This window comes from Myxine glutinosa, chromosome 2, assembly GCF_964187855.1.
Source record: "Myxine glutinosa chromosome 2, kmMyxGlut1.1, whole genome shotgun sequence".
NCBI lineage: Eukaryota > Metazoa > Chordata > Myxini > Myxiniformes > Myxinidae > Myxine > Myxine glutinosa.
Window position 1 is genome coordinate 229,641,046 of NC_136262.1, and position 26,819 is coordinate 229,667,864.

Consider the following 26,819-nt stretch of genomic DNA (forward strand, 5'->3'; position numbering starts at 1 on the left):
CCTGTGATGGTTCAGATCCCGTTTTTCATGCACTTGTGTTTCATGCACATTTAACACAGGTCCAAAAAGGGGCCCAAAAAACAACAACAACCACGGTGCCCGAAAAAAGCCAACCCCCGCTTGCGGGGAAAAATGGCCTCTAAAGGTGGTTTTTTTTTTGTGTTTCATGCACATCCAGGTAGACTCCATGTTGTGCTTGGTGGAAATATTCACTTTGCTAATGCCTGTTTTGTGTGGCCGCTCAGCAACACTGTTTGCAGTGACCGGCATTTTGTAACGTTTGTTTTATGCATTTTTCCCAGGTCCGACATAGGATTTTCAAGAGGGCAGTTATTTTATATCGCTGAAACGTCAAAATCTGTCACAACAGGGAGGAGAATGGAGAGCTGCGAGAACATATCTTCACGTTGTTATTTTTTCTTTTTATTCCCTGATGGGGAATGAAACTTATGGGAGACATTTGCAATTTCTTGTGAATGTCTGAAATTCTAGTTTAAAATCTGTTTTCTTCTGAAGATCTTAAAGGACGAATAGACAAGAGTTAAAGGAGATATCGGAGTTAATTTATGGTTGTTATGAGTGCAGCGATCCCGAATGGTCTTCAATTTGAAAGTTTAAAATGCTGTAAGGCCAACTTTGAGGGTTCTCGCTGTGCTGTGGCTGCCAGCACTAGGATTCGTCTGAATGAGCAGCCCTGCTGGCAACCTGTGGATTCTGGAAACAAAGTGAGCACTGCTGTGGGACCAGCAGGGCACAGAAATACCCTCAGCCCAATTATATTGTAATGGCCACCATTGCAGGGTAATTGGCATTCCTTGGTAATAATCATGATGTGGTTTCTTTGCCACTGCTATGATTTAACACAGCTGAAATAAATTCTCTGGACAGTCTATGCAGGGCACTCACTACTGGAATTGACTGTTAAGCAGAGGTTTTGTTAAGGATGAAATCTTAACAGTAATAATCACTGTTAAGCAAGGATGAAATCAACATCTTTCTTGCCTTCCCTCAAGAATACTTTTACCTGTTTGATGCCCTCTATAAAGTCCAGAAAGTTTTTCATTTAATCTCAACATCTTTAGGTCAACATCTTTATATATTGAATGAAGATGAGTGTCAAGAAGCAAGTACTTCAAATAAAAAGAAAGTTCATAGAGGGTAAAATAGCTTGTTTTCCCTGTGATGTTCATCCATTTAATATGGTTGACTCTTACTCCCTTCCCTTCTTACAGGAGATTGTTCTCAATGACAACAGGTCTCAGCCAACCAAACAACCTTCTTTTGTAGTTGGGTACTCATTTGGCATTGTGAAACTATGTCAATTCCATCTGTTGAAAAAAATAAAATAATATATATATATATCAGAGAGTACGCGAGTACTCTCTATGCAGGGATGGCAAGGAAAAAAATTTAAATGTCGGTCCCATCTGCTACATACAAAACTAAAGTTGGAGCATCTTCTTTAAAAACTCGCTTCGGCTACATATGAGAGCCTACCTGGTTTGTTCAGCTGATTGTCGAGGTAGGGATCACTTTTCAGTTCTCCAGACCAAGGCAAAAGCAAAATAAAGTGAAAAAACGAGATCGGTCAAACCTGAGAATTCATCTTCTTGTGCATAATAATAATAATAATCTTCTGCAGACGGCATATTTCCGATCTGCCTCTATCAATGGCAATGATTCTGCTTCCATCCGACAGAGTTTTACTTCCTGCAACATCTTTTGGTATTATTATTATCGTAGCTTGAAAGGATTCCACGAAAAGTACGTAAAACTACATTCCTTTGTAAAACAAGCATTCTGAGTATTGCACCGCAATACATGGCCCCTACCAAAGTTCAAAATGCCATAACTTTGTCAAAAATGATCGAATATGCAAATTTATGCACGGTTGATGCTGGTTTTCAAACGTGATCTGAGGTATGCTGAGACACATGTGTGTCACGCCTCGCCTCGTTGATAAGCCCGCAAGGTCGCTCTGTGGAGCGGCCTGCACGTATTGCACTGTGTGAATTATATAATTACCAACTCACGGTCTGAGGTACTAGCGATTCATGAGATATCCATTTTTTTTAAATATAAAACTCTGCAACGGCTTTTCGTTGAATTAACGATATCTGCCAAACCACGTGCCCTATCGCAAATTCCAAAAGGACATTTTAGTAGACTGACATGCTGAACAGATCTGTGAAGTTTCCCCTCGATTGGATCAAAAATGAGGAAGGGGCTCGGTTTTAAAGGTTCATGCCTGCTTAAAAACGTCATAACTCTGAAACCATGTGACACATGATGTCATGCTCGCTGACGTTTTTGTTCCTCATGGGTATGCGATTCTGCCTGCAAAGTTTGGCCTCGATCTGTTCAGACGTTGCAGAGAAAAAGGGGTTTTCGTGTTTTCACGAAAAACAATATGGCGGCCGAACCACGTGACCTGTGACGTCATAATTACTATTAAAATATTCTACAGACAGAGTCCTTCCTACGGTGAAAATTTGACCTCAATCGGTCCAATTATTGCAGAGAAAAAATGTTTTTAAAAGGAAATTAAAACTTACAAGCATTACGCCTAGGTCCCCCGTCGGGGAAGTGATGTGAGTTGACAAAGTGGAAGACGCAGAAAACATGCCATGATATGATATTTCGCTCACAAGGTTCAGACATACATGGTGGTGGCCATCTTGGATTTTGACGTGGCGACCCAATTTTCAATAGCGTTCTTCCTTATACCTAGATACACCCACACACCAGATTAGAAGTTGGTTCATCGCTTATTTTTCAAGATATTCCACTCACAATGTTCAGACATACATGGCGACCCAATTTTCAATAGCGTTCTTCCTTATGCCTAGATACACCCACACACCAGATTAGAAGTTAGTAGTTCGTTTATTTTTCAAGATATTTCGCTCACAATGTTCAGACATACATGGCGGTGGCCATCTTGGATTTTGACGTGGCGACCCAATTTTCAATAGCATTCTTCCTCATGCGTAGATACACCCACACACCAGATTAGAAGTTAGTAGTTCGTTTATTTTTCAAGATATTTCGCTCACAAGGTTCAGACATATATATGGTGGTGGCCATCTTGGATTTTGACGTGGCGACCCACTTTTCAAAAGCATTCCTCCTTATGCCTAGATACACCCATGCACCAGATTAGAAGTTGGTACTTCGCTTATTAGTCCCCTACCGGTGTACACCGGAGGGGACTATAGGTTTGCACGCCGTCCCTCCGTCCGTCAGTGAGTCAGTGAGTCTGTCAGTCCGTCAGTCCGGCACGCAAAGAACAGTTTTCCGGACGTTTTTTCTAAACGCTTAATGCTAATGATTTCAAACTTGGCACATGGTTTCCTCATGACAAGTTACAGATCAAGTTCGAACTTCACGACGTTTCGATCATTTTTGACAAAGTTATGGCACTTTGAACTTTGGGAATTCTGATAATTCTGATGATCCTTAACTCAGTGCCATTTTAAGTTTTAATTTCCTTTAAAAACCAATTTCTCTGCAATAATTGGACCAATTAAGATCAAATTTTCACCGTAGGATGGACTCGGTCTGTAGAATATTTTAATGGTAATTATGACGTCACAGGTCACGTGGTTCGGCCGCCATATTGTTTTTCGTGAAAACCCCGAAAACCCCTTTTTCTCTGCAACGGCTGAACAGATTGAGGCCAATCTTTGCAGGCAGAATCGCATACCCATGACGAACAAAAAAGTCAGCGAGCATGACGTCATGCGTCACATGGTTTCAGAGTTATGACGTTTTTAAGCATGAACCTTTAAAACCGAGCTCCTCCCTCATTTTTGATCCAATCGAGGGGAAACTTCACAAATCTGTTCAGCATGTCAGTCTACTAAAATGTCATTTTGGAATTTGCGATAGGGCACGTGGTTTGGCAAGGTTGGAAAGGTTGGAAGGTTGGAAAGGGTGGAAATGCGAATGGTTCGACGGATGTGCGGAGTATCGTTGAGAGAGAGGAAGTCAAATGATGAATTGCGAAAGATGATGGGAATAGAGCCTGTGATTGATGCTGTGAAGAGGAACAGGTTGAGATGGTTTGGTCATGTGTTGAGGAAGAATTAAAGTGACTGGTTGAGAAGAGTGATGGAAATGAATGTAGAAGGAAGTAGAGGACGGGGAAGACCGAGAAAGACTTGGCTAAAGATGGTGGAAGAAGAAATGCGGGCAAGGGGGTTAACAAGGGGAGATGCAGAAAATAGGGCAAAATGGAGAAGATTGTCATGGGGACCGCAAGGCTAACCCCCGCTCCAGTAGGGAAAATGGCCTTTTAAAATGCATGTTGTGTTGTTGTTTTGCACGTGGTTTGGCAGATGTCGTTAATTAAACGAAAATTTTTTTTTTTTTAATGGATATCTCTTGAATCGCCAGTACCTCAGACCGTGAGTTGGTAATAATTTATATAATTCACACAGTGCAATACGTGCAGGCCGCTGCACGGAGCGACCTTGCGGGCTTATCAACGAGGCGAGGCGTGACACACGTGTCTCAGCATACCTCAGATCAAGTTTGAAAACCAGCATCAACCGTGCATAAATTTGCATATTCGATCATTTTTGACAAAGTTATGGCACTTTGTTTATTCTCGAGTTCTCCTCAAGCCACAACGCTCTCAGCCTCGTCTCGCGAACGTCAAAAGCGCGACACAGCGCCCTCTTTCAGGAGGGGCGGAGCCAAGCCGAGCAACATATATATACACATCGATCATTGATCTTGAAAAACAACGTATTTTGTCGTGCTTCTGCTGACCTGTCTGCGAGGTGTATAAATCGAAGTCCCGAGTGCGAATCACAGGTGAGCCCATCCTGAGGTAATTAGTGATTTGGGAACGATTGAGAACCTGTAGGTGAATAACCCTTGGTAATTTCCCCAACAGTTTTCCGGACTATAATTTGGAGTGCGGTAAGTCAAAGCTGTTAATATTCCTTGTGTACAATAAGCTGTAATCGTGGACTGTTCTTTAAAATGCTTTCCTAGAATAAGCATCAAGTCAAAAACGTTTTCACTGAATTTTGTTTCCATTGACACAATTCTTCATATCAGGCAAGAATACATTGAATTCACATAGTTTACCAATAAATCAACAATACATCTAGGGAGGTTGGAGTGTCACTTTACCATATGCTTCTGTGCGTATAATCTGCGTGAATACTTCTTTAAATATGTATCTGATACTCTGCCCTCTTAGCAGTATACACAGTACGCGTCAGAAGTAACCTAGCTTCCACGGTCCGTGGATAACCTGGTCAGGATAACCCGGTCTCACATCATCCGCGCCCACATTCAACCGTGCATAAATTCGCATATTTAATGAGGTTCGTCTGTCACACTTTGGTTTCGTGCGATAACTCCACCAAACATTGGCTGATTTCAACAAAATTTTGTACACACGTGTCTCAGCATAACTCAGATCAAGTTTGAAAGCCAGCATCAACCGTGCATAAATTTGCATATTTAATTAGATCCGTCTGTTCGTCTGTCACAGTTTGGTTTCCGTACGATAACTGCACCAAACATTGGCTGATTTCAACAAAATTTTGTACACACATGTCTCTCAGCATAACGCAGATCAAGTTTGAAAACCAGCATCAAGCGTGCATAAATTTGCATATTCGATCATTTTTGACAAAGTTATGGCACTTTGAACTTTGGTAGGGGACATGTATTGCAGCGCAATACTCAGGATGCTTGTTTTTCAAGATATTTTGCTCACAAGGTTCAGACATATATATGGTGGCGGCCATCTTGGATTTTGACGTGGCGACCCAATTTTCAATAGCGTTCTTCCTTATGCCTAGATACACCCACACACCAGATAGGAAGTTGGTACTTCGCTTATTTTTCAAGATATTCCGCTCACAAGGTTCAGACATACATGGCGGCGGCTATCTTGGATTTTGACGTGGCGACCAAATTTTCAATAGGGTTCTTCCTTACGCCTAGATACACCCACACACCAGATTAGAAGTTGGTACTTCGCTTATTAGTCCCCTACCGGTGTACACCGGATGGGACTATAGGTTTGCACGCCGCCCCTCCGTCCGTCAGTCAGTCAGTCCGTCACGCAAAGAACAGTTTTCCGGACTTTTTTTCTAAACGCTTAATGCTAATGATTTCAAACTTGGCACATGGTTTCCTTATGATAGGTTACAGTTCAATTCCGAACTTCACGACGTTTCGATCATTTTTGACAAAGTTATGGCACTTTGAATTTTGGGAATTCTGATAATTGCAATTGCAATTTCATTTCCAAATTAGCAAATAAATATCTGTTTTAACATACGAACGTATGCTTACACACACGAAATCGTCATATTCCCTACTCAAATTTGTACCATTAAAAGTATGAAATGCAAGATTTTTACACGTAAATTGCACTTGCCCAGTGCACAACCGCTGCGAGAATTGACCGTCTTTAGCACAAAGTGTCTGCGTTAAGCCTAGCATGTATTAACCAGGAAGTTCCGTCAGAGGGCGGGATCCATAATAGTTCAGATCATCAATGCACAAGATACGATCAGCAAACGCCCGGAAACGGCAAGTTTTCGACCGAGTTTCTTCGCAAAACGATTTTAAAAAAACAAGTATATATTAAAAAAAAATAGTATTAAATAGTAAATAAAAGTAGGCGGCGACCAAAAAGGAAGCGGGCGGGGACGAGAAACTTTTTTTTATTTTACTTGGCCTAATTAAAACACCCCATCACCAGGTAATTCAAAACACCTCACCACCACGTAATTAAAAACACCCCATCACCACGTAATTCAAAACACCTCACCACCACGTAATTAAAAACACCTCATCATCATGTAATTAAAACTCCCCATCACCACGTAATTCAAACACCTCATCACCACGTAATTCAAAACACCTCACCACCACTTAATTAAAAACACCTCACCACCGTGTAATTAAAAACACCTCACCACCACGTAATTAAAAACACCTCACCACCACGTAATTAAAAACACCTCACCACCACATAATTAAAAACACCTCATCACCACGTAATTAAAAACACCCCATCATCATGTCATTAAAAACACCTCATCACCACGTAATTAAAAACACCTCACCACCACATAATTCAAAACACCTCAGCACCATGTAATTCAAAACACCTCACCACCATGTGATTCAAAACACCTCACCACCACATTATTAAAAACACCACAACCACGGAAACAAAAGTTTGAGGGAGTAGTTCAGTGACAACACAGACACTGCCCAGATATGTAGATATACAGATGGATGACTGTACCTGAGTTGCTATTTTGTCATGGTTGACACCAATCATAATACAAACAATTATTTTGCACAATGTATTTGTAATATACATAATATTACATCTAATAAACAATTGAAGTTGAAGATTTAAGTTAAAAAAAAATTCAAAATATTTTTCGAAAGAAATACATTTAGGACACCCCACTCTCTGGAGAGATAGGGTGCATACCAGAAGTTTGGTACGATTTCACAAAAGTTTGAGGGAGTAGTTCAGTGACAAGACAAGACAAGAGAAGACAACACAACACAGACACTGCACATATACAGTCACGTGAAAAAGTAAGTACACCCCATGTAAAGTTTTGACTTTTTCAACATATTTCAACATACAGCTATTTGATCTTCATTTCAACAATATTGACAGATAAAGGTGATATAATATAACAAATATCATGAAACATTTACATTTTGTAGTCCATTGTATAATTTAAATAAACAAATGCAAATTTTGCATGTGGAAAAAGTAAGTACACCCTACATTTATCACTACTTCAAATACCTAAAATTAGAATCAGGTGCACCAGCTCAGGTGCAAATGATTAGAACATCGTTAGAGAAGATCTTGGAGGAACCTGTCTTATTTAAACCTCAGACATTTAGTTTGGTTTGCTCTTTGTTGTTGAAGTGTGCGGTGTCACCATACCTTGATCAAAAGAGCTCTCTGGGGCCTTCAGAAAGAAGGTTATAGATGCCTACGAGTCTGGGAAGGTATTTAAAAAGATCTCCAAACAATTTGAAATCAATCATTTGACTGTCTGGAAGATCATCTGCAAGTGGAGAAGATTCCAAACAACTGCCAACTTGTTCAGGCCAGGCCGCCCCAGTGGGTTTAGCCTGAGAGCAAGACCACAAGATGCTGAAAGAAGTCTTTAAGAACCCCAGAATGTCATCACGGGACCTATGGGTAGCTCTTGCCACTGTTGATGTCAAAGTGCACGAGTCTACCATTAGAAAGAGGCTGCAAATATTTGATCTACATGGGAGGTGTGCCAGGAGGAAACCTTTGCTGTCCAGAAAGAACATCAGGGCAAGACTAAAGTTTGCCAATGAACACCTAGGCAAAGACCAGCACTTCTGGAACAATGTGCTTTGGACAGATGAGTCAAAGGTAGAGCTATTTGGCCACAGTAGCAGAAGACATGTTTGGCGAAAACCAAAGACAGCATTTGACCACAATATCCTGATACCAACTGTAAAGCATGGTGGTGGAAATATACACAAAGAATTAAGTTAAGCACCCCCCCCCCGTTTTTTTACAACCTCGCACATTACACGTTTGTTGTCGTCAAAACAGTGTAATATACCCATGATATTGCTATATTTTCTGGAGAAGTGATATTATGGTCACATAAAAACATAACAATCATGCCGTTTTCAATATTTTATTCTGAATAATTTAAGGTGAAATTTTTTGGGAATTTTAGGCATATTTTCACCTCAATTTAAGTATGGAGCTATAGGTCCATCACGGACAGTGTGGATGACGTTTATGTTTTCTAACGTACAGTCATTGTTCTGAGAAGACCTCTAGCGATCTTTGCGTCAATAACGTGTGTCGGACCCACGTGATCGGATCACTGACTCAACCAATCACTTTTTTTCACTTTGATCACTCAATTTCATCAATGGATAATTGCTAATGTCATACCAATCATTATTTGATCTCACATACCTTAGAATATATGCCAATGTATACATATACACAAAGAATATATATTAGGGGGTGCTTACCTTAATTCGTTGTGTAGGGGTGCTTAACTTAATTCTTTGTGTATATTATGGTTTGGGGCAGCTTTGCTGCATCAGGGCCTGGGCAGCTCACCATCATATAATCCACTATTAATTCTTCATTGTACCAGAGGGTGCTTGAGGATAATGTGAGGCCATCTCTCGGAGAAGTTGAAGCTCAACCGAAGGTGGACCTTGCAACATGACAATGACCCTAAACATACCAGTAAATCCACCAAGGAATGGCTGAAAAGAAAGAAATGGAGGGTTCTGGAATGGCCAAGTCAAAGCCCGGATCGAAATCCCATCGAGATGTTGTGGAGGGATTTGAAACGATCTGTGCATGCAAGAAACCCCCTCAAACATTGCACAGCTGAAAGAATTCTGCATGGAGGAGTGGGCAAAAATTTCTCCCAGTCGATGTCAGAGACTAGTAGACAGTGATAAGAAACGCCTACTTGAGGTTGTTTCTGGCAAAGGGGGCAATACCACCTATTTGAGCCAAGGGTGTACTTACTTTTTCACGTGACTATATATATATATATGTATGTATGTATGTATGTATGTATGTATGTATGTATATATACATATATATATATATATATATATATATATATATATATATATATATATATATACATATATATATATATATATATATATATATATATATATATATATATATATATATATATACATATATATATATATATATATATATATATATATATATATATATATATATATACATATACATACATACATACATACATACATACTGTACATACATATATACACAGTATATTTATACACATTGCAATTATTGCAATTTTCTCCTCAGCTTTTGGCTGATGGCCAGATGAACTCACAGTCTGGTCTGTCAGTGATGGAAGGACGATCATCTTTTCCATTGTGTTCATAACAATCCTCCAGAGCTCCTTGAGGACCCTTTTCAGCACAGTTTTCTCACAAACTTTGGCAAACAGCGTCAGACTGGAAAAAGAATTGCGCATCTTTCATGTCATTATTTTCAAACCAATAGCTTGAAATTTCTGCAGGCCTGGCAATGTTACTTCCCAACAAAAATTCAACTATCATCACCATTAATGCTTTGTAAGAATGATACCATTCTTTCCTAAGTGTACATAAGACATTAACTTTCATGATTAGATGTATATTCTGTTGGATCAAATTAACAATACTTTGTGGTGCAAAATCCATTCAGCTTCACCATCTGTAGTTGAAATCGTCTTGAGGCCTAATCTTTTCTGCGAGGCCTAAAGTGAGCTGCTTTCAGCACATCGGGCATCCCAAGCTGTCTGGTTACACTGAACATAATAAGTGTACATGCTTAGATTTCTGGATCAATGTATCCATTTGACGATATAATAATTGCTGCAATTCGTGAATTTATAGGTAAAATCAAGTCCCAAAACAAAGGAGATTTTGGAAAACAAGTCAACTGATGGACGAGGTCACATTTCATGTGTAACGCTGCAATTTAAGTTTTTAAACCTGCGACCATATTAGTATCTGTTATCATAAACAGGTTGATAAATACAAATAGATGGTGAGAATAATCCTCACAGGTGTCAACTAGAGCGAAGTCGATGACACGCCATCACAAATCCCCACGCTTCCACCTAAAGCAAAGTTGAAAGATGGCAAAAAGTTGCACCAAGACCACCTTTAGAGGCCATTTTTCCCCGCAGGGCAGGGGTTGGCCTTTTTTGGGCACCGTGGCCCCCTTTTTGAAGCAATGTTTTATGGCCGGATGCTCTTCCTGCCGCCAACCCTGTTAGTCACCTCTTGTGACACACAGGGAATTACCAGTGAACTGGTACTCAATTTGCCGACCTCGGAAGGATGACAGGCTGTCAACCCCCCTGGTGTTAATTCATCGATCGACCGGGATTCGAACCCAAGATCATAGGATCCCAAGCCAGCACCCTAACTGCTAAGCCAACACCAGGCTTTAAAAAAAAGAAAAAAAATTGCACCAAAAATGAGCAAAAACAAATTTTCAGTTTAAAAATATTTTCTGTTTTGACCTCTGTGGCACAAAGTCCCCACCACCTGGGGCATTAATGAGGGGTAAAATCCAAAACATATTTCATGCGTCCCCCCAATGTTGACTGCAAATGAAAAGTTTCATTAAAAATGTTTTAAAATGTTCCTGTAATTGCATTTTTGAGTATTTGACCTTTTGACCCCACCCAGGGCCCCAGGAGGTGGGGCCAAATATGATACTCTTCTTGCACCTTTTTGCCATTTGATAATCATAAATACCAAGTTTGGTGGATTTATGCTCAACCATTTAGGAGGCGATAGTGGGACGGATGGACAGACAGACGGAGCTGACGACAATACCTTTTGCCCCGTTTTTTTCAAACAGCGTGGGAATAATAAGTGATGCTTTTATGAATCTCTGGTAGCTTGTTGGAATATTTGAAGTGCCTGTTATATAAGTTCCCCCAATAGGTTCGGCTTATATCACTCAATCAACACTAGATTACAATGCACTGTCATGGATACTGACGTACTTTCCGTCTAGAAGGTCCATGAGAGGCCGTAGGATGACATCGGCATCTTGGGCCAGCACTCCTGCTGATTGTCCGGTTCCTGTTCCCTTCACCTGGCTCAGCAGTTCAGCCATTGCCTTAACACTTTGTTCCACCTGGGACTGGAAGCTGTATGTGGACACAAAATTATATGTGCACAAACATTAGCCTCCATCAGGTATAAAGATGAACGTCAATGATTTTATCTTTTTCCAAATAACCTTTCTCCACATCCTCTATCACAACTTATATTTCAATTTTTACCTGTAGGATACTCAAGGTATGTGGTTGTGATATAATTACTTCAATCACCACATGGCCCTAACTCCCTTCAATCAACACATGGCTTGTGAATGCCCAGGGAAGGTTTAAAATTAACTTTTAAAATCACATTTACTATTAATCATGTTGAGGGAGGTCTGTAGGGTGCAGGGGGGAGTGGGAGCTGTGAGGGCTGTTATATACATACAGTCACATGAAAAAGTAAGTACACCCCATGTAAAGTTTTGACCTTTTCAACATATTTCAACACACAGCTATTTGATCTTCATTTCAACAATATTGATCGATAAAGGTGATATAATCTATCTATAATTCCACTAATCTCTGTGTGTATGTTTGTTTGTATGTTTGTATGTTTGTATGTTTGTATGTTTGTCTGTGACCGCTGTTTCTCGACAACTACCGGTCCGATATACTTGAAACTTGCCAGGTATATTGCTGGGGACCCGAGGATGTGCCTTTTCAAGGTTTTAAATTAATCGCAGAAGTAGTTACCGAGCTATGTCCAAAAAATGATTCAACCAATCAGAGAGCAGCGAGCTATCACGTGTGCCGAACGTGGCGAACAGACTCTGCCTCGGATGGCACATTTGAGAGCGTATTCATTTATTTCCCGTCGGCAAACTATGTTGCCGTTAAACTATGTTTTAAAACTAATAAAAACTAATTTGCGATTCATCGTATTCATCGCTTCACATTTGCGACAGTGAAGACTTCACTTCCGGCAGCCAATCACAGAACGCGTTGTTGCGAGCCCGAGAGCCTGCGCCATTACGGTTCGTAATTCGATTTCTTCCGGAGAAAATAATAATTTCTCGAATTCTTATGCGCATTATTTCTCCCAATTCAGTCAGAGCGAAGGGCGGAAGCGAAGAGCGTTGTTTTTTTTGTTTACGGGCGTACGGGCGGGGTAGAGCGTACGGGTAGCGTTTTTTTTTTTTTTTGGCAAGGAACGGGATGTGCCTTTTCAAGGTTTGAAATTAATCGGACAAGTAGTTACCGAGCTATGGCGATTTAGCCGTTCGCCGTTCGCTTTGGCGTTGCGAATGGACCAAACCATTTCATGTAAATAGAGGGGGGGGGGTTCTGTGGTCGTTGCGAATGGACCAAACCATTCCATGTAAATAGAGGGGGGGGGATATAATTTTAGATATATATATAGTACGGGCATGCCCTAGTATAACAAATATCATGAAACATTTACATTTTGTAGTCCATTGTATAATTTAAATAAACATAAATGCAAATTTCGCATGTGGAAAAAGTAAGTACACCCTTGGCTCTAATAGGTGGTATTGCCCCCTTTGCCAGAAACAACCTCAAGTAGGCGTTTCTTATAACTGTCTACCAGTCTCTGACATCGACTGGGAGAAATTTTTGCCCACTCCTCGATGCAGAATTCTTTCAGCTGTGCGATGTTTGAGGGGTTTCTTGCATACACAGCTCGTTTCACATCCCCACACAACATCTCGATGGGATTTAGATCCGGGCTTTGACTTGTCCATTCCAGAACCCTGCATTTCTTTCTTTTCAGCCATTCCTTGGTGGATTTACTGGTATGTTTAGGGTCATTGTCATGTTGCAAGGTCCACCTTCGGGTGAGCTTCGACTTTCCGACAGATGGCCTCACATTATCCTCAAGCACCCTCTGGTACAATGAAGAATTAATAGTGGATTATATGATGGTGAGCTGCCCAGGCCCTGATGCAGCAAAGCTGCCCCAAACCATAATATTTCCACCACCATGCTTTACAGTTGGTATCAGGTTCTTGTGGTCAAATGCTGTATTTGGTTTTCGCCAAACATGTCTTCTGGTACTGTGGCCAAATAGCTCTACCTTTGACTCATCTGTCCAGAGCACATTGTTCCAGAAGTGCTGGTCTTTGCCTCGGTGTTCATTGGCAAACTTTAGTCTTGCCCTGATGTTCTTTCTGGGCAGCAAAGGTTTCCTCCTGGCACACCTCCCATGTAGATCAAATATGTGCAGCCTCTTTCTAATGGTAGACTCGTGCACTTTGACATCAACAGTGGCAAGAGCTACCTGGAGGTCCCGTGATGACATTCTGGTGTTCTTAGATACTTCTTTCAGCATCTTGCGGTCTGCTCTCGGGCTGAACCTGCTGGGGCGGCCTGGCCTGAACAAGTTGGCAGTTGTTTGGAATCTTCTCCACTTGTAGATGATCTTCCGGACAGTCGAATGATTGATTTCAAATTGTTTGGAGATCTTTTTAAATCCCTTCCCAGACTCGTAGGCATCTATAACCTTCTTTCTGAAGGCCTCAGAGAGCTCTTTTGATCGAGGCATGGTGACGCCACACACTTCAACAACAAAGAGCAAACCAAACTAAATGTCTGAGGTTTAAATAAGACAGGTTCCTCCAAGATCCTCTCTAACGATGTTCTAATCATTTGCACCTGAGCTGGTGCACCTGATTCTAATTTTAGGTATTTGAAGTAGTGATAAATGTAGGGTGTACTTGTAGCGGTTCCCGCTGAATGTACACAATCGCCTTGCACCTGCCAGGACGCGGCCAGGGCACGATCGCCATGCCGGGCTCGTCCGGACGGGCCCAGACGCGCCTCTCCTGGGCATGCCCGGACTCGCTGTTCCCGGGCACGCCCGAACCTCCCGGGCACGCCCGGTCTCGTCTTTCCCGGGCATGCCCGCTCTTGCCTTTCCAGGGCTCGCCCAGAGCGCCCGGGCACGCCCAGCCTCGACTTGCCAGGCCGCGTCCAGGACGCCCGGGCATGTCCAGACTCGCCTTTCCAGGGTTCGCCCAGAGCGTCCGGGCATGCCCGCTCTCGCCTTTCCAGGGCTCGCCCAGAGCGCTCGGGCACGCCCAGCCTCGACTTGCCAGGCCGCGTCCAGGACGCCCGGGCATGTCCAGACTCGCCTTTCCAGGACTCGCCCTTGACACCCGGGCATGCCCGGTCTCGGTTTTCCCGGGCAAACGCCCCGGCATAAATGTGTATATATATTGCTGCCCGATAAACGGGCTTGTCAGAATACCTGAGCTGTTTTGTTTCAATAAAGCAACTCGGACGAATTCCGTCTTTGGTCGCGTCAATTCTTTCGACTCGCGTTGGAGCGCAGCTCCTTCATACTTACTTTTTCCACATGCGAAATTTGCATTTATATTTATTTAAATTATACAATGGACTACAAAATGTAAATGTTTCATGATATTTGTTATATTATATCACCTTTATCTATCAATGTTGTTGAAATGAAGATCAAATGGCTGTATGTTGAAATATGTTGAAAAAGTCAAAACTTTACAAGGGGTGTACTTACTTTTTCACGTGACTGTACATATATATATATATCTATATATATATATATATATATATATGAAAGTCTGTAGGGGGCAGGGAGGAGTGGGAGCTGTGAGGGCTGTTATATATACATATATATATATATATATATATATATATATATATATATATATATATATATATATATATATATATATATATATATATATAATATATATATACAGGGCGAGTCAAAAGTAGTGCCCGATTTCTGTTTTTTCGGCTGTCAGAGTCTTTCTGGGATGTCATATTGTTAATAATTGTCGGGTATAATTGTTGTTGATAATTGTTGTTAATAATGTTGTTGTTAATAATAATTGTTAATAATAAATATTGTTAATAATAAATAATTGTTAATAAATAGAAATCGGGCGCTACTTTTGACTCAACCTGTATATATTGTTTGGTTCTGGGGCCACAAGAGAAATCTTATAATTTTTTGCATCTATTGCTCAAAGGAGAAATGTGTGTGTGTGTGTGTGTGTGTGTGTGTGTGTGTGTGTGTGTGTGTGTGTGTGTGTGTGTGTGTGTGTGTCGTTGGTTGTTATCTCCATTTGTGAGTTTTAGGAGGTGGAACGGAATTCTCCCAGGACCCAAAGTATCAATTTCCACTTCGGTAAGGGATCGCAGTTCATGGACCAAGCTGTTTCACTTTTTATAGTTTTGTTCCAAGGGCTCTTTTCAGGATCGTCACAGAACCCTGGAATGCCTCCATTTGTAGTTAATTTGTGGTATTATTCCTGGGGATGTTTTTTTAAAATCTCAGTGAGATTCTTCTTCATCATTCCTGTTGCTCCAATTATCACTGGTACAATTTTGATGCTCTTCATCTTCAAGAAAAAGAAAAAAAAAAGGAGTTAAGTCTCATTCTCTGGCCCTTGGTGAGGGTCCAAGTCTCGCATCCATAGAGCAAGACTGGAAGTACCAAGGACTTAAAGACTCTGACTTTCATCCTCCTGCATATATACCGACAGCACCACACCCCATGATCCAGTCAATCCATGGCTCCCCAGGCCCGACCCAGACATCTATCAACCTCTGGCTCACAAAATGCGGAGCCATGAATAACACTGCCAAGGTAAGTGAATATCTTCGTGACCTCAACATCTTCGCCACAAACAGGCACAGACAAGACAGCAGCATCCAAGATGTCATTGAAAGCCTGGATCTTGGTTTTGACCCAGGAAATCCGTAATCCAAGCAGCTCAGCATCCTCATTCAGTTCCTGGAGGGCCCCCATAAGAATGTCCAGCGTCTTCGCAAAGGTGACTGCATCATCTGCGAAATCAAGATCAGAGATCTTGACACTCCCAAACGATGCACCGCAGCCTGACCTCTCCGACATGCTCCCCAGAATCCAGTCCATACAAGTGCTGAAGAGTGGGAGCCAGTACATACCACTGCCGAACTCCAGTAACAACTGGAAATAAGTCAAAGATGGAGCCACGACACCTCACAACACTCACTGTACCAGAGTATAGTTCAGAGATCAGATCGATCAGTGTTGGTGGCACCCCACGAAGACCAAGAATCCTCCGGAGGGCATCCCAATTCACCAAATCGAATGCTTTGCGGAGATCAACCTAGGTTGCAAACAGCCCCTGGCGAAACTCTCACTTGCGTTTGAGGATTCAAAGCATTTTTAGTTATCTTTAGTTTAATCTTTAAGAGTCTTAAGTTAATAAGTTGGATGGATCACTTGGATTTAAACAATGATAACTATAATAGTAATGATTGAGAAGCATTTATTGTAAATTAAATCTGCACTAAACGATTCAAGGCCTAATGTTTGAATTGCAGGATCCCATATGGTCAAATAATTGCAAAAGTGTGATTACTCCATATAATGCATGAAAGATCTTCTTCTGCAATTGAAATCAACTCAAAATAAGTGGATATGGTGCTATTCATCATTTTGTCACTTGAATTAATAAATCAATGGAATAAGAGATGAGATTCAGGCCTCTCTGATAGGAGACATTTGAGGATTACCCAACACATTACCGAACACAAAATACATCTTTGATGAAATGTGATATCTAACTAATTGAAACAAAACAGCAGGACAAGCTTTCTTATTATACACTTCTGGTTTATGGCTTCTTATCCAGCAAAAAAAAAGCTCAGGTTGTGGCTTCCAGTCGGTTAATTGCTCATTAAGCTTTTTGGCCAAACACTGCACAGACGCATGATATAATCAAGTACTGTGACACGATAATTACGTGGTGTGTTTTGTGCCATTTTAATATTTCCTGTGATGTACACACATGATTGATGTAGTGTGTCGTGGAATTAGTGTGCAACTTACCTGGACCCAAACGTGTGGCTTAATTCATCCAACACACCATTGAGCTTCACCTGTAGCTCGTTGAGCATGGCACTGGCCTCTGAATCCAGCTGGGAAATGACAGTAAGAGTGAAAGAGTTATACACATGTCAGAAGAAAGGATCTTTCATTTCTCATAATTCTCGACGTCTCGTAGCATTTGGAAAAAATTCCGTGATCAAGCTGATTTGCATCATTTCTGGGGTTAGGGTTGCTGATGTTGCTGATGCAGTACCTCCCTGTATTTCCCCCTGACCATAGATTAGAGCAGGAATTTGGAATTTTTCCAGGGCATTGGTACAAATTGGCAAATTGCTACAAAAGCCTGGTGTTGGCTAAGTGGTTAGGGTGCTGGCTTGGGATCCTAGGATCCTGGGTTTGAATCCCGGTCGATCGCTGAATTAATGCCAGGGGGGTTGACTCAGCCTGTCATCCTTCCGAGGTCGGCAAATTGAGTACCAGCTTGCTGGGATGAATGATCCCGGTGTGTACCCCAGTTTAGAATAGGTACACCATATCCCTGCGCATCGTAAGAGGCGACTAAGGGTTGGCGCCAGGAAGGACATCCGGCCATAAAAACATGCCTCAAACAGGGAACCATGATTGTCATGGGGCCCGCAAGGTCAGTCTAGAGTGCGGAAACAGTTTTAAAAACGAAATAAATTTGACGGATTTTGCATGCGACTTTTCGGCAGAGGTCAGATACAAAATAGTTTGAAATCTAAGGAAATTTGGTTTTCAAGCTATGCTAATACAAGTCTGTATCAAGGGCTGTCAGGGGACACGTTTTGGTTGACAAGGTCCTTAATGCTAATGCTGATTTCAAAGGCATTCAGAGTACCCTTGTTTGAAGAGCATCAACATGACGACATGTCCAATGACATCAGAGATTCAAATGAACATGATGTTTCTGATGTTACGCCTAGGGAACCAGATATTGCAGATATTCCTCAAGTCATAGTCTCTGAAGATGAAGCAGCTCAAGGTCCTACCAGGATAACCAGCAACAATGTCTTGTCAGAATGTATTGAACTCTATGAATGTCGACTGAAAGGAGACGTTACTGCGGAGTCAGTCTGTATGGAGAATGTTGTTGACAAAATGAATGAAAAGCTTGTGTGTGAAAAAGTAGAACTCATTCATCATCGCACGCCATCTCTTTGGCTTCAGTACATGGATATGATAGACATACTCCACAAGTTTATAAAAGCAGAACGTACAGGGAACTGGCATCTTCATCTTCAGTCTGTACAAGACATGTTGCCGTATTTTGCTGCTGCTGGACACAATTTCTATGTGAAATCAGCTTACATGTACTTGCAAAATATGCAAAATCTAGAAGCAGATCACCCTGAAGTGTACACCTGCTTTGAATCTGGACACCATGTACTCAGGAGAAGTGATCGTTTTTGGGCTGGCTTATCTACAGATCTTGTAATGGAGCAGGTTTTAATGAGAAGCATTAAAACAACAGGTGGATTGACTAGAGGACGCGGAATGTCAGAATCTCAGAGAGCACAGTGGTTACTCTCCAGACCAGCTTGTGCAGACATCAACATTGCCATGCAGCAGTTTACAGACACTGAATTCTACACAAGTGAACAGCACAAAGACACGCCAGCAAGAAAATCTAGAGATTACAATGACACCAAGACAATTTTGTCTTTCCTTGAGGATAGAAATTCATTTGCAGAGGATCCAACCCTTCGGAACATAGCAACTGGTGTGACAGCAGATGCAAGTGTAAATGTTGACAGAGCAAAAGAAGTTGGCCTTCGTGTCCTCAAATCAATGGTTTCTCAGAATGTACAGAGCTACACCTTTAAGAAGGCAAACCAAGCTGTAACCCTTGGAGCCAAGACAGCAGTGAAGATAGATGGAGAATCAGTACAGGTTGACCCTCAGCTTCTGTTTCAACGTTTAATTACAGCAGCTAACGGCCTCTTTGATGACATCTCGGAAGTCTTCACTTATGAACTCTGTAGCTTTCCTTCTTCATTGTTTGACTCATCTGGTCTCCTCAGAGAGGCACAGAAGCCAGCACTTGCAGATGCAATATGGACTTTAGCCAAATATGACATGCCAGCACCAAACGTAGAAGATCTGCATCATGTTTTTGACGGTGGTTCTCTGCTGCAACGCATACCATGGCCCCAAGGATCTAGTTTTGCATCCCTCTGCAAATTGTATGTAGACTATGTCTTGAAGTACTCAAACCCCACAGTTGTTTTCGATGGGTATTGCAATGGCCCATCCACAAAAGACCATGCTCACATGCGACGCACTGGTGGAACATACGGACCTGAAGTCAGATTCACAGAGGATATGCATCTCAAATCCAAGAAGCAGCAGTTTTTGACCAACTCTGCAAACAAACAACGTTTCATCAATCTGCTCAGCAAGAAGATGGAAGAAAAGGGAATCAAGACGTTACATGCTACTGGGGATGCTGACCTGCTGATTGTCCAGACTACAGTGTCATCAGCATCTGCAAACGTGACAGTATTAGTTGGAGAAGACACCGATCTTCTTGTGCTTCTATGCTACCATGCAGACATCTGCTCAAGAGATATCTACTTCAAGTCGGAGGCCAAACAAACAGCTGTTAAGAAAAAGCATGTGTGGAACATCAGATGCATCAAGCAAAGACTTGGCCCTGAAATATGTTGTTTGCTCCCATTTGTTCATAGCATAACAGGATGTGATACAACATCTCGTTTATATGGAATTGGAAAGGGAGCTGCATTGAGAAAACTTAAAAGTGACCCTCATTTCAAGCACCAAGCTGAAGTATTTTCCAGAAAGGCATCAAAGGAGGAAGTCGTTGTGGCTGGGGAGAAAGCACTTACTGTATAATGGTAATCCTGGGGAAGGCTTGGATCTATTGAGGTGCAGGAAATTTTGCAGCAAAGTCATGACCAATACCTCATTTGTCCATGTTCATGTCTTACCGCCAACGTCAGCAGCAGCCAGACACCACAGTCAGCGTGTTTACTTGCAAGTTCAGCAGTGGATAGGGCAAGATGGGGATTTGATTCCAGAGGACTGGGGATGGATTACAGCCGGTGACAGACTTCAGCCTATCCGTACCCACTTGCCTCCAGCACCAGAGAAACTACTGAAGATCATAAGATGTAACTGTAAAACAGATTGTGACAGTCGACGCTGCAACTGCAAGAAACATGGTTTGCAGTGTTCAGTTGGATGTGGAGACTGTCGTGGCATCAGTTGTTCAAGTGCACCTTCTGTTGACCTTCAAGCCGACCTTCACGGGGAAACATAGACATTCCTAAGGCAAAGGAAAGTGAAAAAGGTAGTCCACATTATGAAGACGTTTATTTGAAATGAGATTAGGCTGTTTAATAGATGAAATGATAATCTGATAACACAGTGATGTATAATCAAATTCGATAACAATCGGACTGTTTCATATCAAGGCGGTTAAAAACCACATACAGGGTGGGTCAAGGAAAACCTAATTTTGAAAATGTTCCCCAAGCTGAATGTTTCTAGACTTTTTGTATGTCATGTAGGAAACAGTTCTTATATTGAAACAACTAAAATACATTATTTTGCAATTTGTTTGAGGTTAGCATATTTTCGGTCATAGATTGACTGGACTATAACCCCCGCTCTAGCGGGGAAAATGGCCTTAAAACGATCATTCATTCATTCATTCATTCAGGCCAAACCGCTGGGCCGATCTGGCTGAAATTTGTCAGTAATGTACCGCTCCAAACTGGTAATGGGGTTGCAAAGCTCGTTCCGGTTACGGAACTGCGAAAACGCAAGCCCCAGGAAGCCATCGGGGAACTTGCCCACGACATTCGCCGCGCAGTGGGGATCGCACATGCTAACATGGCAGCGGATTCCCGGGAAAGCCTGGCGCTGGACCATTTTATCCAGGCCCTCCCGGATATTGAGCTCCGGCAACAGCTCGCCATGTGGCGCCCGCAGACTCTGAGCCAGGCGGCTGACGCTGCAGCCCGTTGGGAAGCAGCGAGGCCCCTGGCCCGGGGGAGCGAGCGTCACGCAATGGCGGTCCGCCAGGTGGGACCCCCGATGGAGGGCGGACCCCTTAGGGGGCCCGCCCCCGACGTGAGTCCTGACCTGGCGGGCATGGTCTGGAGGCTGGTGGACCAGCGCCTGGCGGGTCCTGGACCATGGCAGGCGGCCCCGGAGGTGGCCCGCGGTGGACCACGAGCGGGTAATCCAATTCGGACCTTCAGGGGGGGGAATTTGGAATTCCGGAGACAAGCACCTTATCAGGTGAGGTGCTATACTTGCAACCGTCTGGGTCACCTGGCGCGGCACTGTCGAGCCACGCGCCGGGATGATCCCCGGCGGTTGAGGTCCTCAACTCCACCCAGGGGGGGAGCGGGTTAGCCGACCCCAGACACCCCCCCGCCAGACCCCGGGAAACTAGAAGGTGTCGGGCACGTAGGGCGGTGTTCGGCAGAAGAGGATGGAGGAGAGCCCTCATTGACGCGACAGGTCATTTATTGTGGCCAGATTGGAACCGGTAGCCTGACAATCAGATGCAAAATTGCCGGCGTGGGGGTAGACGCCGTAGTGGACACAGGAGCTAGCGCCACGATCATCAGCCCTGTGGTCCTTGATTCGAGCGCAGGTGGCTGGGATAAGATCCAGCGCCTGCAAAATTGTAGTTTGCAACTTGCTACCGGGGTAACGGCCCCGATCATAGGGCGTGGTTCTATGACCCTCAAGTTAGGGTCGGTAAGGAGGGAGATAGATGTTTGGGTGGCGGAGGTGTGCGACCCATGTTTAATAGGGTTGGATTTGTTGACTGCCAGCGGTTGTAAAATCGACTTGTGCCGGGGGATCCTGCAGGTGGGAGTAGAAGAGCTGCCGTTAGGGGGAGTGAGCACGGCCGAGAGAGCGGAGCTGGAGGCTTCCGAGGCCGTGACCATTCCCCCAAGGGCCGAGGCGATAGTGCCGGCCCGGTGGGCAGCTCGCCCAACATGGCAGGAGTCCTGCGGCCTGGTCGAACCGGTGGCAGCGCAGTCCATACCGGGTTTAATCGTGGGCCGCACCCTTGTAAAAACGGACGGACCGGTAGTGGCCGTCCGAGTAATAAATATAAGTACAGAACCACGCACTATAGTAAGGGGCACGAGGGTAGCTGGCTGCACCCCAGTTGAGGAAGTCGCGACAGTGAGGGGCGAGAACGTCCAGCCGAGCCGGCCCCGGGGGGAGCCTTCAATAAGAAGTAGGAATTGGCCCGATCCCATTTGCGAGATGGTAAATCGTAGTAGCGTAGAGTTGGGAGGTACCCAGATGGAGGCCTTACACAAAGTGGTTGGGTCCCATTTGGACCTCTTCTCCCTGTCCACCGAGGATATTGGACGTACGGGCCTGGTGAAACATCAGATCCACACCGGTGAGGCCCGGCCTATTCGTCAGGCCGCCCGACGGCTCCCTTGGAGCAAGAGGGCGGAAGCTGACGAGCAGGTTGAAAAAATGCTCGACGCAGGCGTGATCGAGCCGTCGGGAAGTCCTTGGATGTCACCTGTTGTGCTGGTCAAAAAGAAGGATGGGACCACGCGGTTCTGCGTGGACTATCGCCAGCTAAACAACGTTACACTCAAGGACTCATATCCCCTGCCAAGGATTGATGACACCCTCGATGCCGTTGCGGGCTCAAATTGGTTCTCAACTTTGGACCTCAAGAGTGGGTATTGGCAGGTGGAGATGGATAGGGCAGGGAAGGAGAAAACGGCATTTTCCACAGGTAAGGGACTGTATCAGTTTACTGTGATGCCGTTTGGTTTGTGTAACGCCCCCGCCACCTTTGAAAGATTGATGGAACATGTACTAGGCGGCATGCCATGGCAATCATGCCTGGTGTACCTGGATGACGTCCTAGTACATGCCAAAACGTTCCCCCAGGCAGTAGCTAATTTGGACCAGGTGTTCGGGTGCCTCAGACAGGCAGGGTTGAAGCTGAACCCGAGTAAGTGCACTTTGTTTGCAAGAGAGGTGGCCTATCTAGGTCACGTGATCGGCCGCGAGGGGGTAAAAACGGACCCAGACAAAATTAAAGCGGTAGAGGAGTGGCCCGCACCACGTACCATCAAGGAGGTGCGGGGATTTTTGGGACTCTGCTCCTACTACCGGCGCTTTGTGGCGAAATTTGCGGAGTTGGCCCGTCCTCTCCACCGGATTACGGAGAAGGGGACGCGATTTAATTGGACACGGGAGTGCCACGAGGCCTTCCAAAAATTGAAGGGGTGTCTAACATCCGCACCCCTTCTAGCTTACCCCACTAGCAACGGGGCATTTACCCTGGACACGGATGCGAGCCAGGAAGGATTGGGCGCAGTTTTGTCTCAGACACAGGAGGGCGTGGAGAGAGTGATTGGTTACTATAGTCGGGCCTTAAGTAGGCCCGAGCGAAATTATTGTGTCACTCGCAAAGAGTTATTGGCTATGCTGGCTGCCATGAACCAGGTACGGGTGGAAATTTTTGGTTAGAACTGACCATTCCTCCTTGCAATGGCTCCTTCGGTTCAAGGAACCGGAGGGCCAAATTGCAAGGTGGTTGGAAAAGTTGCAGCAGTACGATTTTGATGTGGCCCATAGGGCCGGGAAGGCCCATGGTAATGCGGATGCACTCTCTCGGCGTCCTTGTCTGGGGGAAAACTGTAAATTTTGTGCGAGACACGAGGAGAGGGAGCAATTGGGCGATTCCGCCCCGATTCTCGTCGTCCGGGCAACCCCGGTGAGAGGGCCAATTTTGCCACTAACCGCAGATGAGGAATTCGGAACTTTGGCTTGGAGCGCGGCCCAGCGGGAGGACCCCGTACTGGGGCCGGTGCACGAATGGGTGAGATTGGGGCAAAGACCTAATGGGGAAGAGGTCACCCCCCTCGGGGCACAGACCAAGGCATATTGGGCTCAGTGGAAAACCCTGGAATTGAAGGATAACATCTTGTATCGCAAGTGGGTGGAGGTTCCCTCTGATAAAACTTCCTGGCTGGTGGTAGTCCCAAATAAATTTAAGACCGATATATTGCAACAGGTGCATGGTACCCGCCCCGGCGGCCATTTGGGCAGGACAAAGACGACATCGCAGGTACGCCGGAGGTTTTATTGGGTGAATATGGGGCGCGACATACAGGACTGGTGTCGGAGATGCGACGCCTGTACTGCCAAAAAGGGACCAGCACGGAGGATGAGGGCCCCCCTTCAATTACACCAGGTGGGGGCCCCCCTAGAGCGGGTGGCCATGGATATCCTAGGCCCACTACCCCGCACCCGCCTAGGTAATAAGTACATCCTCGTTGTGATGGACTACTTCACCAAGTGGCCGGAGGCCTACGCCCTCCCCAACCAAGAAGCAGGGGTGGTAGCGCAGGCCTTCGTGGAAGGATTTGTGTGCCGGCATGGGATTCCACAGGAGTTGCACACCGACCAGGGACGAAATTTTGAGAGCAAATTGCTAAAAGATGTGTGCAGTCTCCTGTCAATTCGGAAAACAAGAACAACGCCTTTAAGACCTCAATCTGACGGGATGGTGGAAAGATTCAACCGAACTTTAATCCAACAACTGGCACTGTTCACCGCCACCCGTCAGGATGACTGGGACGAACATCTCCCTTATTTGCTCATGGCCTACCGAACCAGCCAGCACGGGGCCACCGCATGCAGTCCAGCGTTGCTTATGTATGGGCGGGAGTTACGGGCTCCCGCCGACTTGCTATGCGGTCCCGTGCCAGACACAGTGGTTAACCCACCGAGGGAGGGGTACGCACGTCACCTAGAGGAAGGCATGGAGCTAGTCCATGCCTTCGCCCGCCGCCAACTCCATCTGGCGGGGGAAAAGATGAAGCGCAGGTACGACCACCGGAGCCAGGGGAGTCAGTACACTCCGGGGATGAAGATTTGGTTCTTCAATCCCCGGAGGAGGAAGGGTAGGTGCCCGAAACTCACCTCTCCCTGGCAAGGCCCGGGGGTCGTCCTGTCGCAAGTCTGTGACGTGGTAGTAAAAATCAAAATGGGGCCACGAGCCCTCCCTCGGATCGTCCACGCCGACCGGATAAGGCCTTACACCGGCGAGCAGGCGCCCCCGTGGATTGCCTCGGCTTTAGATGCCGAGGCGGGACCCAGTACCTCTGAATAAGGGGGGCTTATTAGTGCCAGAGGACTGGGGGATTGATGAGCGATGGGCCCGGTGGGTAAGGGTGGCATCCCTGCCACCCTTCCCATGAGGGGGGGCAAAGGAGCACTAGCTTATGGGGTTGATGGCATGAAAAACTAGCCCGGGTGGGTTAGGATATTGTGTGTAGGGATCTAGCGAAGATGACATTAGGTAACGTTAAGGTTTAGATAGTGACTGATACCTGTAGTGGGGACGTAGTAGCTTAGTGTTTGATAATGACGAGGGAGCGCAATAGTTTAAAGGGACGACTGGGAAGCGCAAGTTTCAGAGGGGAGTAGTTAGATGAGATGATGCTGTGTGAGAACTGGACAGGTGTGTGGAGCAGTGTATGAGTAGGGAGTGTTGTGGATCAGCGCGAATGCGCTTGGGGGAGAGAAGGGTGCAGGCGGCACCAAGTATGAGAGCACAGGTGTGCAAGTACAGGTGTGTGGAATACATGGAGTATTGGAATGAGTGGTGTGGAGAGAGTTGGAGTAAGTGGTACGGAGTGGTGTGCATGGTGCGAAGGTGTGGATGGGGGGAGAGTGGACCCTTTTCACGAGTACCCAGGGAGGATAGTTTAAAGAATAGTTAGAAGGTATAGGTAAATTGTGGTTGGATATTGGCATTTGTGGTGCGGTTGCAGAAAGGTATTGTGGATGGGTGCATTGGTGTGGTGAAATTGGCTGGTCGTGTGGCCTGTTAGTATGAGTGTGAATGGTTGGGCACTCCGCCACTGTTAGATGTCGGCCAGGTGAGGCCGCAGGTGGGCTCTGGGAGCCATTAGTGTCAGTGGGTGCCTGAGGATCCCGGGTGTGGATCGGGCAGCCCGTGCCAGAGAGGGCACTGAGGGGGTGAGAGTGCGAGAGGGCCTTCCCCAGTTAGTTAGGTTAGGGTGAGGAGCAGGTGAGCTCGGTAGGCAACAACAGTGGTGGTGTGCAGGTGGGCGGACCAACTGGGAGCGTCACACGACCCAGCCACCGAAATTGTGCGGGGGCACCGAGTGATGAATCGGGGGAGTGAGACCCCAACTTGAGAAGCACCACAGTTTGGTCAATGGGAATTGGTTTTTAGAACCCATAGTGTAAGTTGGCCAATGGATTGGCAGGGAAAGACCCCGGGTAATGTAAAG

At 44.8% G+C, this 26,819-nt stretch overlaps 1 protein-coding gene across 1 annotated transcript in view; it reads right to left on the minus strand.

Annotated features, from left to right (window-relative positions):
* Nucleotides 1-26,819, minus strand: part of LOC137422153 (protein unc-13 homolog B) — a 745,568-nt gene that overhangs the window by 80,382 nt on the left and 638,367 nt on the right. The window contains exons 27-29 of the mRNA XM_068108912.2: nt 17,509-17,597; nt 11,586-11,732; nt 9,912-10,035 (exon numbers count right to left, since the gene is read on the minus strand). Coding sequence (XP_067965013.2) covers nt 9,912-10,035; nt 11,586-11,732; nt 17,509-17,597 — 360 coding nt within the window. The remainder of the gene's footprint in view (nt 1-9,911; nt 10,036-11,585; nt 11,733-17,508; nt 17,598-26,819) is intronic.